Source organism: Lepidochelys kempii, chromosome 5 (assembly GCF_965140265.1).
Source record: "Lepidochelys kempii isolate rLepKem1 chromosome 5, rLepKem1.hap2, whole genome shotgun sequence".
Classification (NCBI taxonomy): Eukaryota; Metazoa; Chordata; order Testudines; family Cheloniidae; genus Lepidochelys; species Lepidochelys kempii.
Window position 1 is genome coordinate 125390399 of NC_133260.1, and position 15875 is coordinate 125406273.

General features: G+C 48.3%; 1 protein-coding gene across 1 annotated transcript in view; it reads left to right on the plus strand.

Annotated features, from left to right (window-relative positions):
- Positions 1-15875, plus strand: part of FRMPD1 (FERM and PDZ domain containing 1) — a 66097-nt gene that overhangs the window by 20337 nt on the left and 29885 nt on the right. Inside the window, exon 2 of the mRNA XM_073345719.1 lies at positions 12299-12403. Within this exon, the coding sequence (XP_073201820.1) occupies positions 12303-12403 (101 nt within the window). The 5' untranslated portion in view covers positions 12299-12302. The remainder of the gene's footprint in view (positions 1-12298; positions 12404-15875) is intronic.

A 15875-nucleotide genomic window follows, 5' to 3' on the forward strand; every position in this document is an offset into this window, starting at 1 on the left:
CCTACGTCTATGCTAGCACCTTTCCTCAGCACCTGTCAAAATGCCTCACGAAGGAGGTTGGTGTCATTATCCCCATTTTACTGATGGGGAAACTGAGGCACATGGAAGTGACTTGCTGGAGGCCAGTAGCAGAGCCAGGATCGGAGGCCAGCTCTCTGGAGTGGCAGTCGAGCTCTATCCACTAGGCCATCTCCCTTCTTTAGCAACTATTGGCTTGATCCTGTAACAATGGGCCAGATAGGGTCTTAATCGAGAAGCAACTGCTGATCTTAAATTTATACTTTGCAAAGTGTTTCAAGAAATAAAACACAGCCCAAAATACTCCCCAGACTTATTCAAAACCCTTGTCTCCTGCGCACGTAGAAAGGATCTTACTTCACTGCAGCCATACATGACAACAAAATCTCACCCTGCAGTTCCATCTGACACAAGCTAGATGTGACTAAGGAATCTTCAGAGTCACAAGCTGCACAACATCTCCCAGAACCCTCCTGTATTTCATTCCTTCCTCCCATTCTCCAGAAGATACGTTGCTGGAGTGTCGGGCGTCATTCTGCCTCTGCATGTCATTTCAAGTCATTAGGTACAAAAATCTGTGGCGCTGAGCCTGCAAATACACACGTACTTTACTTTACCCATGTGTGTTAAGCTAGGCGTGTGCATATATTTTAATGCCTGGAGTCTATAGGAGCAACAGGAAGCCTGCAATTAACTTGGACTTATTTAAATACTTAGTATTTGTATATCCTATTGCAAAGGAGCCCCAGTCGTGGAGCAGGACCCCATTGTGGGAGCACTGTACAAACACAGATCAAAGACAGGTGACAAACTCTCAAAAGAGAGGTTTCAGAGTAGCAGCCGTGTTAGTCTGTATCCGCAAAAAGAAAAGGAGTACTTGCGGCACCTTAGAGACCAAGACATTTATCTGAGCATAAGCTTTCGTGGGCTACAGCTCACTTCATCGGATGCATGTAGTGGAAAATACAGTGGGGAGATTTTATATACACAGAGAACATGAAACAACGGGTGTTACCGTACACACTGTAACGAGAGTGATCAGGTAAGGTGAGCTATTACCAGCAGAAGGGGGGAAACCTTTTGTAGTGATAATCAAGGTGGGCCATTTCCAGCAGTTAACAAGAACATGTGAGGAACGGGACGGGGGGAATAAACATGGGGATATAGTTTCTTTGCGTAATGACCCATCCACTCTCAGTCTTTATTCAAGCCTAAGTTAATTGTATCCAGTTTGCAAATTAATTCCAATTCAGCAGTCTCTCCTTGGAGTCTGTTTCTGAAGTTTTTTTGTTGAAGAATTGCCACTTTTAGGTCTGTAATCGAGTGACCAGAGAGATTGAAGTGTTCTCTGACTCGTTTTTGAATGTTATAATTCTTGATGTCTGATTTGTGTCCATTTATTCTTTTAAATAGAGACTGTCCAGTTTGGCCAATGTACATGGCAGAGGGGCATTGCTGGCACATGATGGCATATATCACATTGGTAGATGCGCAGGTGAACAAGCCTCTGATAGTGTGGCTGATGTGATTAGGCCCTATGATGGTGTCCCCTGAATAGATATGTGGACACAGTTGGCAACGGGCTTTGTTGCAAGGATAGGTTCCTGGGGTAGTGTGTTTGTTGTGTGGTGGCTGGTGAGTATTTGCTTCAGGCTGGGGGGCTTTCTGTAAGCAAGGACTGGCCTGTCTCCCAAGATCTGTGAGAGTGATGGGTCGTCCTTCAGGATAGGTTGTAGATCCAGACAATCCTGCTGTCAGGGTGCCAATGCCTGAGATGAAGGGGCGTCCAGGATTTCCAGGTTTATGGATCTTGGATATCAGATAGAATACCTCGTCTGAGTTTTAGGGGTGTGTCTGTGCAGATTTGTTCTTGTAGTTTGTTTGTTTGTTTGGCATGCTGACAGCAGGATTGTCTGGCTATGTAGACTCCCTCCTCAGGCCCTACGCTACCAGCACTCCCAGCTATCTTAGAGACACCACTGACTTCCTGAGGAAACTACAATCCATCGGTGATCTTCCTGAAAACACCATCCTGGCCACTATGGATGTAGAAGCCCTCTACACCAACATTCCACACAAAGATGGACTACAAGCCGTCAGGAACAGTATCCCCGATAATGTCACAGCAAACCTGATGGCTGAACTTTGACTTTGTCCTCACCCATAACTACTTCACATTTCGCATCCACTTCCTGGACACTACAGTGCTAATAAGCGATGGTCACATAAACCCCACCCTATACTGGAAACCTACTGACCGCTATTCCTACCTACGTGCCTCCAGCTTTCATGCAGACCACACCACACGATCCATTGTCTACAGCCAAGCTCTACGATACAACCGTATTTGCTCCAACCCCTCAGACAGAGACAAACACCTACAAGATCTCTGTCAAGCATTCTTACAACTACAATACCCACCTGCTGAAGTGAAGAAACAGATTGACAGAGCCAGAAGAGTACCCAGAAGTTACCTACTACAGGACAGGCCCAACAAAGAAAGTAACAGAACGCCACTAGCCATCACCTTCAGCCCCCAACTAAAACCTCTCCAACGCATCATCAAGGATCTACGACCTATCCTGAAGGACGAGCCATCACTGGGAGACAGGCCAGTCCTTGCTTACAGACAGCCCCCCAACCTGAAGCAAATACTCACCAGCAACCACACACCACACAACAAAAACACTAACCCAGGAACTAACTTGGTTTCCCCTCTCTCCCCCCAGCTCTCCTGCTGGTAATAGCTCACCTTACCTGATCACTCTTGTTACGGTCTGTATGGTAACACCCATTGTTTCATGTTCTCTGTGTACATAAAATCTCCCCACTGTATTTTCCACTGAATGCATCTGATGAAGTGAGCTGTAGCCCATGAAAGCTTATGCTCAAATAAATTGGTTAGTCTCTAAGGTGCCACAAGTCCTCCTTTTCTCAAAAGAGAGCCGTTCTATTTTCTAGTTCTCAGGAATATCGAAAATGAATCAAAGAATTCCATCATGCAATAGAAAATACACTGTAAGCCAGGGTTTGGAAATTCCACTCCCTCACTTGCCACTGGCAAGCAAAGACTGGTGCAGAATCCAAGCTCTTTTAAAAACTGCATCTAGCCCTTGTGGTTGTGCACAAAGCTGGCTGAAACACAGAATTTCCATCCGGTCGGAAATTCTGACATTTCAAAATGTATTTTCCCAATTGGAGCAAAAACAAAACAAAATCAACATTTCCCAGCAAATCAAATGTTCAGAAGAAGTCAGAATGGATACAAAATGTTTTGATATTACCAAAATATCAAATAAATGTTGTTGATATCAACATGTTCCTTTAACCCTCTGAGGGGAAAAATGTTCGATCTGAAAAATTTTGGACCAGTTCCAGTTGTGAATATTCAGCTGTGCAGCGTTGTGTCTGAGTCTGCAGAAAGCACCAGTGCCTTTGCAGCTGCCCATAGCTTTCTCCACTTGCGGTGCAGGCACACGCTGACACTATTCAGTGGGGAGGAGAAAAAGGACTCAAAGCTGAGGTGAGGGAGACTCTACCACTAGCACAAGCAGCTCCTTCAATGGGGGAGTATTTGAAACCTCCTTCGCCATCACAGCAACCAAGAGGCTGGAGTGGGTAGAATATTGAACATTTTTCTGATCCCCACCAGCAGCCAGAGAGGGGGATAGGATGCTCCTCATTGCCAATAGCCAGAAGGGGTCGGAGCACTTCAAACCTATCAGAGACCTGCCAGCCAGAGGCTGATAAAAACGTTCCACCCTGGCGGGCATCCTAGCATTCTCCACTCCTGCACCACCATTTTGGAGGTTGAGGGCAATAGGGCTTCTCTCCAGGAAGTGCCTCTGGCCTGCAGATACCTAGCATTGTTTGATACAGCTCTCTGGCTGGCATTGCTCAAGCCCTGCTAGCTGATTCAACAGCAGCACTGCTTCGAAAGAGAATGAAGTCTCAGGGTTTCCCATGAGACATCTGTCACTTCTTACATTGGCTCTGTATAGCCGCTCAGCCTGAGGCCTGTGTAATGACACAGACACACCACGAGAGGTCAGGGTCCGTCCTCTTCACGGAGTTTAAGCCCCTCTTGAGTATTTGGCTCCTGGGAGAGCCACGGTTCCTTGGTGATGTGCTGGGCTATAAAATTAGATGCAACGGAGTAAATTCTGCTCCCAGTTACACCAGTGTGATGGGGTTGTGCTGGGGTAAGTGGGGCCCAAATCTGAAAACCTACTTTAGTCCAAGAAGATGCAGGGCCAAGAGCTCTCGGGCTCCCTGGGCACCCCCAGCAGCGTTTCGACGCAGAAAGCCCGCTCTATTGTGTGCACTAGCTGTGTGTGCGCTCTGGGAGGGAATACCTGCAGGCACGGCTAGACCGTGGCGTTCTGGCTGGGCTTGCGTATCTGCACAGGGCTCCAGGTGCCTATTACACTCCCGCTGCAGCCAGCCCGTTCTGCAGCCTGGTGTGGAGGAGGATTTGGGCTATGACCCAGACTCCTTTGCGGTTGGTAGCAGTGCTGCCTAGGACCAGTCCTGGTGAGTCACTGTGTGGCTGGCCCCTGTGCTGGGGTCTCTCCTCGCCTTTTGGGCACCCCCTTAAGAGGCAGGACGCAATAAGAACATAAGAACGGCCATACTGGGCCAAACCAATGGTCCATCTAGCCCAGTGTCTTGTCTTCCGCCAGTGGCCTGTGCCAAATGCTTAAAGGGGAAGAAACAGAACAGTCAATTATCGAGTGCGATCCATCCCTTGTCGTCCACTCCCGGGTTCTGGCAATCAGAGGCAATCTGGCCCTACCTTCCTATCTACCCTGCAACTTCAAGCCTTAAGCAGGGGAGACCAGCTCAAACTGCCCATCGCGGCCACGCCTGGTGTTACTGGGAGTTCAGCCACCGAGATCGGTGCCTCTGTGCAAACCCCAGTGTCAATGTGACTGTCACCCATGTGTCTGACCCTCGTTAACGCCCCGGAGAAGCTGCAGCAGTGCACATCGTGCTGCACTGATGCACACCACATCTGCCCTAGGGGCTAGCCCTGGTGCAATCAAGGGAAAGCGAGGGTGCAGACAGTGAGCTGTCCCCACTAGTCTGAGCTGGGCACATGGTCCCCTGTGCCTGGGGAGTGAGTAGAGCTCAGAGGTGAGCCTGGCATATAGGGATACTCTCCAGCCTCCTCTCCGCCTGCTTTGATCCCTTCACCCCGCTAGACCTGCCTCACAATTCGCGAGGGCCCTACTGGCCTGGGTATCTGTCTGTCTCCCACTGTCCCCCAGTCAAGTCTCTTTCAGTGTCAGGGATGGAATTATACAAGCCTTCAGAATCTGAGCTGACAGATGGGTGCTCCAACCAGGAGGAAGTCCATTCTCCCTACCTCCTCCCTACCCATCTCTTGGGGGGGCTCCGTCCTTCGAACCTGGGCACCTACTTGCCAAGGATGGACGTGAAACCCCTCCCCGTCCCCTCTGGCTGCAGCATGCTCGTCAGTTCTCCGCGCCCCCCAGACCTCCCTGGCTGCTGCAGAGCAGGGGGGTGCGGTGGGGTGGGGCCCACTCTTCCAGGTCCGGTCCCCCTTAGAGCGCAGTGGTATGAGCAGTTCTGTGGCACATGCTAGCCCATGTGCCTGCTGGGAGGCGGGCAGCAATTTGGTTTGTAAGTATCACAGAGTCCTGTGTTGTGTGTTCTCTGTCAGTGACACCATGAGAATCCACACCTCAGGCTGCTGTCTTCATCTGGGGGAGGGTCTAATGCACCCTGTTTCTTGGTGGTGTAAGGTAACTTTCCTAATTAAGGAAGGAGAAACCTAGGATTTGCTCAAGTAGCCTCCTCGGAGAGGGCACGCGGGAATCCTGCAGCCCCATGTTATTGGACTAGAGGCAGGAATCCCTACACTACTGCCACTCTCTCAACTCGTGATTTTTGAACACCATCTTAAAATGCATGAGATTTCTTAAGTGTTTTTTTTTATTTGCCGTTGGGTTCACATGGTCAAGCTTTTCTGACTGCTGTAAAATGGGTTGTGCATCCATCAGGAGTAGAATTTAGGAACAGAACCTTGTTCCCATTAGCTGAACTATTGCATCAGTAGACAGGTTTCAAAAAGGCTGTTTTCTCTGCTGCTTCTATTACAGTATGGGTTCGGACCTGTGTGTCCCAGGAAAGCTAAAAATGGGGCCGTCAGAGCTAAACATGCATTTGCAGAACTTACCATATTATTATCCTTGTTTGTTTGTTTGCAATAGCACCCAGGAGACTCCGCCCTAAATCAGGGCCCCATTGTGCGAGGCGCTGTACAGACACAGAACACAGACAGCCCCTGCCCCAAAGAGCTGACCGTCTAAGACAAGAGACCACTGATGGATACAGACAGACGGGGCAGCATAAGGAAATATCGAGCCACTACTGGTCAGCCTGTTCTCAGCACGCCAGCAGCCTAACTGTTGTCGAGTGTTGTGAGGCATTGTGGCAGAGGGTTTTAAGGAGAGGTGTGAAAGAGACAATGAGGTGGCTTTGGAGGGGCTCACAGAAGATCCTCCCTAGTGTAAGCATCAGCATGAGAGAAAGTGCAAAGGTGTTTGTTGGGACATGTAACAAGCAGGTGATGGACCAGACGTCGTGGGCTGGGCAGCGGCAGGAGTCGACATCTCAGCAGTGTGTGAGAGATGATCCGTGGGGCGGGGACAGGCTAAGAAGGCAAGAAGTTTGCGTGGGATGTGATGGACAGAGAAGGGCAATGTGGTCAAAGCGACATGCTGGGAAAGTGGCTCTCGCAGTAGCATGTCTATCTCACAAGGTATCATGCGCAGGAAGTTTGCGGGCTGGGAGTGGGCCGACAGGAAGCATAAAGTATTCACGTTGAAAGGGAATTAACTCTCCGTATGCAGGGAACTGACGCACCATGTGCCATAATCAACAGCACTGCTTCCTTGTTTTGAACTGCTCCCTAGGCATGTGGTTTTCTTAAATACCCACCTGCAGGGCACTGTAAGCATCCATTAACCTGCTCTGGCATAGCGCTGCAGCCTTGTTTTCTTTTCAAGTTCCTGTTTGAGCTGAAATTTCTCCTCTTTCCTTTTGGAAAGTTCATAAGCGTCCATCCCATCAGTCCTAGTTTGTTTTCCAGGTGTCTGCATCATAAAGGTGGCTGCATTAGGAATGCCCTGTTCCTCTAGAGGATTCTTGGCCATCTTTCAGAGACAGATGCAACAACAACATGACTGCAGGATCTGGAATTTTATCAGACAGTCAGGCAGGCCTAGAGGCTTCACTGAGGCAGGGTGACCATACATCCCCGTTTTGGCCGGGACAGTCCCTTTTTTAACCCTTGTCCCAGCCGTGCAGCCTCTTCTGGCAAAAGTGGGCATTTGTCCCATTTGCTCTCGCCAACTGATCAAGTTGGAAAGAGCAAATGGGGCAAATGCCCATTTTGTCAAAGAGGAAGGTGAGCGGCGATGCTCACCGCATGCAGGGCGGGAGGCACGGCTCAGGCGAGGGGCAGACAGGGCTCGAGCGAGCAGTGATGCCAACTCCAGCCTTGCATCTGGGAGGCAAGCAGGGCTTGGGAGGGCAACTCAGGCCAGCCCATGCGGGGAATGGGGGCAGGGCTTGGGCAGAGGGCTTTGGCCAGCCCCGTGTTGGGCAGGGGGGAGCCCTCAGGCTAGGCCCATGTAGTGTCCCGTTTTCCCTTTGGGAAATGTGGTCACCCTACACCAAGGATCTCCTGGGGAATGGATTCTACGCCTTTCCTTCTGTCCACCCTGAATGGAGCAGGAAGTGAAATAAATTACACAGCCGCTCCCTGAGGGCTGAAGAGAAGCCAAAGCAGATCACTGGGCCTGGCCCCTCTCCCCCAGAAGAAAACTTGAGCTAAAAGTGGTGGGGAGAACTTTGGTCTGGTGCGGGGGAGGGGTTCTGTTGGGAGGGGTCCTGGGTCAGCCCCAGATTCACTAAACCTCCATGGATTTCATGTTTGGGTCTAAAAACCAGCTGAATTTGCATGGTTCCAGCACAGAAGTTTCATACATCTCTTCTGTAGCTGGAGTGATGCTAAATACTATTATTTATTATTTGTAATGCATAGCCCCTAGGTGCCCCAGTCACGGAGCCGGACCCTATTGCGCTAGGAGCTGTACAGACAGAACAAAAAGATGGCCCCACCCCACAAGGGCTTATAATCCGAGTATAAAGTGAGACACAACAGGTGGATGCAACAGCTATATTCTGGTTCTTTCTATAGCTTAATACTAGTCTTCGGCTTTTTAGATTAAAATATTTTTACGGTGTCCCCTTTTATTTTTGTGTATTGTGGATTCAGTGGTAGCGTACAACTTTTTCTGATCTTCTAGTGTGTGAAAAGTGACTCTAAACATGGCATAGTGGTATGCTGGATTTCTCTTCGAAAAATGCATTTTTACCTGTAAATTAACTGACTATGGACGTTGTGGTAACTGTAGACTTGTAAGTTCAACTTGGGATCTGAAAGTCAAGCTGAGCCCTTTCTGTCTCATCACTAGACAGAGATTTTTGTAGCTGAAGTTCTGGCTAATAAAAGTAATTTACAGAATTCATCTAGCTCCTGCTCTCATAGCTAATTAGATCTGCAGGGCTAACTGGACTAAAAAAAAAAAAATCTTTATTTCTGTAAAAATCAGCTCCTGTAACTCTGAATAGACAAGAGAATGGATCTGTTAAGAAAGTAGCCATTTTGATGTAATCATATCTGACCAGAACCTTCAAAGGACGTAAATGAAATTACAGTAAATGGAGCTGAAAAAGCATCTGTGGTATGTAGTCCTACTCTAGAGATGGGGACCGAAGCTCTTGGAAGGAATTATAATAATGTATATAAATATTGCTTAAATAACTGACAAATAAGAATGATTTGTGTGCAGGCAGCTTTCTGGAAGTCTTGTTTTTCTACACCAAAATCTCTACATCATCAAAAAGAAAACTCCAGAGAACTGATTTGGTAAGAATTGGAGCACAGTCCCCCTGACCCTTTCTAGGGCCATAGCAAAATCAATCTTCAAGGCACCAGTTCTTCGAACAAAAATATACATGTATGGATTATTCTTTTATTGCTTGAAATTGCTAATGCAGTCTGGCTGTTGATGCAATTTATTGTAGTTGTACGGTAAAATGATACAGCTGCATGGCTAGGTTGTATCATGGGCCCTCATGGCCATTTTTCAATACTGCCATAAACTATTAAGATCATAAAAGATCTTAATGTAAAGTGTTTGCCCAGAGACACAGGGTAATGAAATCTAGAGGGTTAGCATTGTCTTTAGAGGTTAGTCGTTCTTGTTCGAAAGCTTCTACACCCAGAATACCAATGTTCAGTGATTTGACTCGAATGTTTTGGAGGAGAGTAAGAGTGTGTGGCTGTCCCTCCCTGTCAATCTTGGAGGGAGGCCACACCCCCTCGCTGTCTTGTTCCACAAAAGGCAGTCTGGAAAAGGGGGTGGGGATTAGCTATCTTTGGCGCCCAGGCCCTCTGAGCTGGGTTGGGCAATAAGCAGTCTCTGGGGCACAAGCCCTCAGGCAGGATAGAGCCCCAAACAGTCTAGAGGTCTCTGGCTCTCAAGCAGGGAGGGCAGTAAATAGTCTAGGAGCTCAGGCCCTCAGGCAAGGCAGAGCACCCAATAGGCTAGGGGGCTCTGGCCTTCAGGCAGGGCAGAGCAGTGAATAGTCTAGGGCCCAGATCCTAGACATGGCGGGGCACCAAGCTCCAGCCCTCAAGCAGGGCAGCGCTGTACAGGATCTAGTGTCCTAGCTCTGTTGGACGGTAGATTAACACAGGCCTCCTGACCGAAGGTGGAGGAGGCTGCCACCCCGGGGATGGAGTGGTAGGGGGACCTGGGCCCATGCTGCTCCTCCAAGTGCCAGCCCAGAGCCCTATCAGTGGCAGAGCATTCTGCCACTGGGTCAGCAGGGATCCAGACTACAGTCGGCTGTCCCTGGGCCACTTCCTCCCCTCCCCTCGGGAGGTACCTGGATCCAGGGGTCATCCTCCATCTCCCCGGGGTACACCACCAATGGTAGTCCCAGCAGCTCCTCGGTGTCTGGAATGGCGGGACTCTCTGGAAGCTCAGGCAAGTCCTCGGAGGTCCTCCTCGGCGTCCCACTCTGGCCGCAGTGAAGAACTGTCTGTCTCCCTCAGCAGCTCCAGCACAACTGAGCTGCCAGGCCTGCCTTTTGTACTTCCTATTCCTGTCCCGCCCCTCTGCTTCTGGCAGGGTGGGTGTGGCCTTCCTGGTTCCGCCCACCAGGCGGCGGGCGGTGGTCCCTCCCTGTGAGTCTCAAAGGGAAGCCACGCCCCTTCACTACAATGAGGTTCTACTTTAGTCGTTAAGAGAGATTAATCTAACCAAACACAGTTCTGTAGTCCAAGAATTAGCAACCTTGGTACACTTAATTATTAGTATAGCATTTAGTTTTCAGCCACTAGTTTTAACACCATTCCTCCCTGTGTGAATGAGCTTGCCAGTCCAGTTCCTTGTTTAGCTGTTAATCTCCATAGAATTTCTGTGGCTACCCAGCCGGTATACATATTTAAAATGAGACAAAATTCTGTCACAGACAGGGCATGGAACTGCTCTCTGCAGTGGACATTCCTCTCCCCAAGATATCTGGAACCTCCTCTTCCAGCCAGAAACATTCCTCCAGCCTGAAGAATGACTCCGTTCTCCTTAGCACTAGCTGAAGTCGATGGGGGTAATGACCAGCAAAATCAGGTGGTCAAAGGCAAAAGCCCAGCCAACGATGAAGAATAACCCGAAGGGTGTTCCCCTGCACCCCTTGGCCAGGTGGGCTCATCCTCCCCAGTGTTGCTGCCTATGTATCAGGATTTCTTTGAACATCAACTGTTAAAACTGTCAGGTTGGACCTACATATTTCTGCAACTCACAGGAGCGCTGGCTGAACTTAACATTTAGAATGTGGGTTTGCAGGTACCTCGGATGGTAATAATGTGGAATCATTGCTACAGAGATGGGGGAGCGCTCTTCCAGAACTAGGCCATAGAGCTGCTTCAGTGCTCTGAAATAAGGATGCTCTTTTGCGCATCATGATTGTCTAAATCTTCTCTGGAATCAGCAGTGACTAGCCAGAATCAGTTTCTGTAACGAGGCACTTGTGCCGCAGGTGGCATCCAATAACTGTACTAATAACATTCACACAAGGTGCAGGGGATAGAATGGTAGGAAGTTCTAGATGTATTAACTCTTTCTGTTGGTAACACTGTATGTTTTATCTGGCAGTTTTCAACCTGTGGCCAATGGACCCCCAGGGGTCCATAGACTATGCTTAAGATTTCCCAAGGGGTCCACACCTCCATTTGAAATTTTTTAGGGATCTGCAAATGAAAAAAGGGTTGAAAACCACTGGTCTACGGCACCAATTTGTGGGTTTATACAGAGTAATTGATCTCTTTCCACGTGTCCCGACATTATAAAGTAGGTCACATTTTGAGCATAGACTGCATAATACCTCTGTTTAAAAATACATGAGCAGTATTATCAACCCCAAGCATTTGGAAAGTGAGTTGGGATCTCCCAAAATCATGAGCTTTAAAAAAATAATAATGAAGGCTGGGTCCTTTTTATTGTTACCTTCTGGTATTGCCGGCACTGGGGCTTTGTGTTTTCTAGTTTGTCTTTGCAACGAGGGCTAGAAACTTAATTTAAAACAAAATAAAAGTTGAGAGTCTCATGTATTCACACGAATCCAGGGGAGATGAGATTTGTGATTAAAACCATGGGAGTCAGCAACTGCCTCAGGCCAAATCCTGCCTCCCAGAATACGTGACTCAAGAACGGGTGCACATGAGATGCACTAGGCTAAGCTTCCTGCATTCAGACAGACCCTTGTGCAAATTGTTCCTGCTAGTAGCACACACTGTGCACAGGGTGACTTGGTCAGTGCCGAATATGGCCAAACATGCAGCCCGTGCCCCTGATTCTCATGCTGCTGGCTGGAACACCCCACCCCAGGTCCTGAGCAACTGTTCCCAGGTTCTGGCCCATTCAATGGAAATGCCTTGACAAGAAACTTCCCTACATTTTAGAAGGGATGTCGACACCCGTGCTTCAGGGCTCCCCTAGCAGCCTGGGCCTAGGAATACACCTCCCTTTATGGGCAGGTAATCCCCTAACTGTCTACTGCAGGTTTGTTGCCCCTTGCATCTGGTACTGGCTTCTGTCTGAGACAGGCACTGGACCGCTGGTCTGATTCAGTCTGATGATTCCCATGTCCCTAAGTTTGTAATAACCTCTGTCTTCTTCAGGTAAATGGAAGATCTGGAGACTAACTTTTTCCAAGCACGCAAAGCCTGTAGAATAGAACAAATGGTAGCAAGATGGCTCCGTCGATCTCGGGATAGCATATCCAGGTAAATACATTTTCATGAACAGGATCTTTGCTAGTCGGCTGCTGAACAAACTGGTTTCCAACAAGCTAGGGAAAGTCTGAGATCTCGGGTCTGACTCCTCCCTTCGTTCGTTTCAGGGAACGTGAATTCCATATGTTCTAGAACGTAACATGCATTACATTTTTAAGCAGCCCAAAGCTATTTACTGTGGGCCAGATGCTGCTACATTTAAATGGTAGGCAGCGCCTTGCTACACAATCCATCTCACTGTAATCAGTAAGATTATGTGTGGAATAATGAGTTACCCAGCCTGGAATGAGGGTGGCCAGGTTTGGCCCTGTATCAACTGGTTTCTATTTCTCTTTGCCATGTGCCATTTCTGTGTCTATTTTAGGGTCCGATTATGGCACTCTTACTGGAGTAGCATTGTATGCAGTGAGCAGCCTGGCCTATAGCGTCTTTGATCTCACCTGAGCTTTCTTATACGTTCCCTAGCTGCTAACATGATGTGTCATATCTAACATGAGATTATTAATAGTGATGGGCCAATAATGGAATTTTTTGTTTCACTGAAAAATTGGGGGGAGGTGGGGGAGGGAGAATTGTTTTGCATCAAACTGAAAATGAAAATGTTGCTCAGGGATTTTCGGTGACTCAAAAAGTTGAAAAACAAAGGAATTTAGGGGTCAAACTAAATGTTTGATTTGCTCTGAAACAAAATGCTTCATTTCGAAGTTTGAGCATTATTAAATGTTTTTAATAAAATTGATGGAAATTTGAAAACCAAGTTATTTCAAACCAAACTGTTTTGATTTTTCAGAATTTGCGGGGCAGAGAGGATTTGACACCAACATTGGTGAAACAGACACACGTTCGCAAAACATTTCTGTGTCGATCCGTATTTTTCTCCAAAAAAAGTTTCCAGCAGAAAAATGTGCCCAGCTCTTTGGGTCTGGGGCCCTGTCTCTCCTTCTCTGTCTGTCTGTAAAGTGCCTGGCACATATGTTGAGTGCTATAAAATTCCAATAACGACGGATGTATTCTGCCTTTAAAGGAAGTTGTTTTCTAGATTAGTCGTGCCATAATGTGTAACATACCCAGCATTTGACATAAGAGGTCATTCTGATGTGGGGTATACCCTATCAGACTGAATCCCAAAAACTTTACCATCAAGATAAGAAGAAATCTCTCAATCCCTTAGCAATACAGAACTGCTACTTGCAGTACATTTTTCCAGCTCTTTGGCCTGTCTAGTTTTAAATGCCCTAAACCTGAGGGGAGGAATCTTATCTTAAAATTTCTCACTTACCGTACTAATACAGCATTAAAACATAACAGAATTTGTTCTGTCTCCATATTCCCAAGCCTCATGGAATGTGCAGCAATGGACCAGTAAACCATGTGATGTCACTTAACACTATTATAGCTTGTCCATTAAGTATTATTTGTCAGTATCAGTATTAAGTATTATTATAAGTATCAGTGTGTCCTTTCTGTCTGGAAAATCTGCTCTAGCTCGCTGGGTTTCACTCTCTCCGCTGCTCCCACAACACTCGAAAGGGAGCCATCAGCAAAACTCTACCCGTTCGGTAGAGAACGAGGTTGTCAGGTGGAGCATGCAGGTGAGAAGATGGCGTATTCTGGATCTCTCGGCTGTGCTGGGACGCAGCACTGCATGGGCTGTCCATTCACACTGCGCAGAATAACTTCTGGAAGCTCTCCCCAGCGTGTATCCCTGCCACAGTTATGCCTGCGTGGGGATGCATTAGGGAATGTAGTAGAGTATTTGAAGCTAACCTTCCAGACCATTTTGGCTAAGACCCCCTCTTCAGCCTGTGTTCAGGAGGCAGAACAGGACGGCTGCAGGGCCTGGGGCTGGGACCTCAAGTGTCTGTCTTCTAGGTCACTGCTTCCAGTCTGATCCACGTCACGAGTGGCCACGAGTAGTTTCCATCCAACAGCTGTTCAGCAGGTAGCCTGAACCTAGTGCCCCTTTGTTAATCTCATTCCCTCATCTGCCCCCAAGTCCCTCTTGAGTGTGGGTCCCCTTATTGCCTCCTCCCTTTCCCCACCACTGGATGGACGGAGGGGATGTTCTGTGTCCGCTCTGGGGATGGGGACTCTTTCACTCACTGGCCTAGAGCTGAGCCAACCACAGAGCGAACAGCTACAGCTGAGCGGGCCGGACTCTTCGTCCTCCAAGTTCCAGGCTATGAGGGTCTGGAGCTGGGGCAGAGCTGAGGCCCCCCTTAGCATGTCTGGTTCCTTCTGCCCCTGGCATGGAGCAGGATGTGAGTGGCTAGAAGCACTGGTCTGAAATGGCTCCCATTCACCAGAGCTTTCTTTGGCTGGCCAGGCAGGGCCGAGCTAGGGCCTCTGCTCGCCAGGAGGCCCTTGCTCCCCAGATGGGATTCTCCTGCTAGGGGGGGAGGAGGAGAAGAACCAGGAAAAGGGAGTGACTGAGATGCAGCTCCTGGACATAGATGACTGAGAAGGTTCCTCCCAAGCTTTCCCTTCCATCTGTATTGGTCGCTGCCACCCTCCAGACAAAGTATGTGCTCCCATGTGCATAGCAAACCTCTTTAGGACGTACCTCTTGTGATGTGTTGTCATCCCCGGGGTGCAGTCTGGGAGCCGTGAGAACTGCTTTGCCCCCTAACCATACAGCTGGGTTGGTCTGTCTCACACTGCTCTGCTGGTGATTCAGCCAGCCTCTCCAGGCCCTGTTTTCACCCCGCAGGACAGCAGGTGCCACCACACACTCAACTGAGCTACCTGAGTACTTCACCTAGGCCACTCAAGGACAGACAGAAGACAACAACCAATTTCCCAGCTCCCCAGCCTTGCTGAAGTATAAACCCAGTATTGTACCGTCTTGCACTGCACAGGGATTTGTATAATGCAAGCTCATTAATATAGTTCACTTTTCCCTTGATGTGGGGAAGATCTGCAACAGCCTTTTGTTTTCAGAGCTGAGATTTTCCCAGACACTTCACTCAAAACACACTGGTTAATATAAAACATAAAACAAGTTTATTAACTACAGGAAGATAGATTTTAAGTGATAGAAAACAGATCAAAGCAGATTACCTCGCAAATAAACAAAAACGCAAACTAAGACTAACATACTAGATAGTGTTTGAATTAGCAATTTCTCACCCTAACTGATGATACAAGCAGCTCACCAAGTTTCCATACACAGGCTAGAAATCCCTTTAGCCTGGGACCAGCACTTCCCCCAATTCAGTCTTTGTTCCTCAAGTGTTTCCAGGAGTCGTCTTGTGTGGGGAGTGAGGCCAAGAGATGATGTCACTCCCCACCTTATATAGCTTTTCCATAGGGCGGGACCCCTTTGTTCCAAGCTCAGTTCCCAGTCCAGTTTGTGGGAAAAATACAGGTATCAAAATGGAGTTCAGTGTCATGTGGTCTGGTCACATGCCCTTGCATGCCTTGCTGAGTCATAGCAGTCATTACCCATAGGCTGGCTGAAACA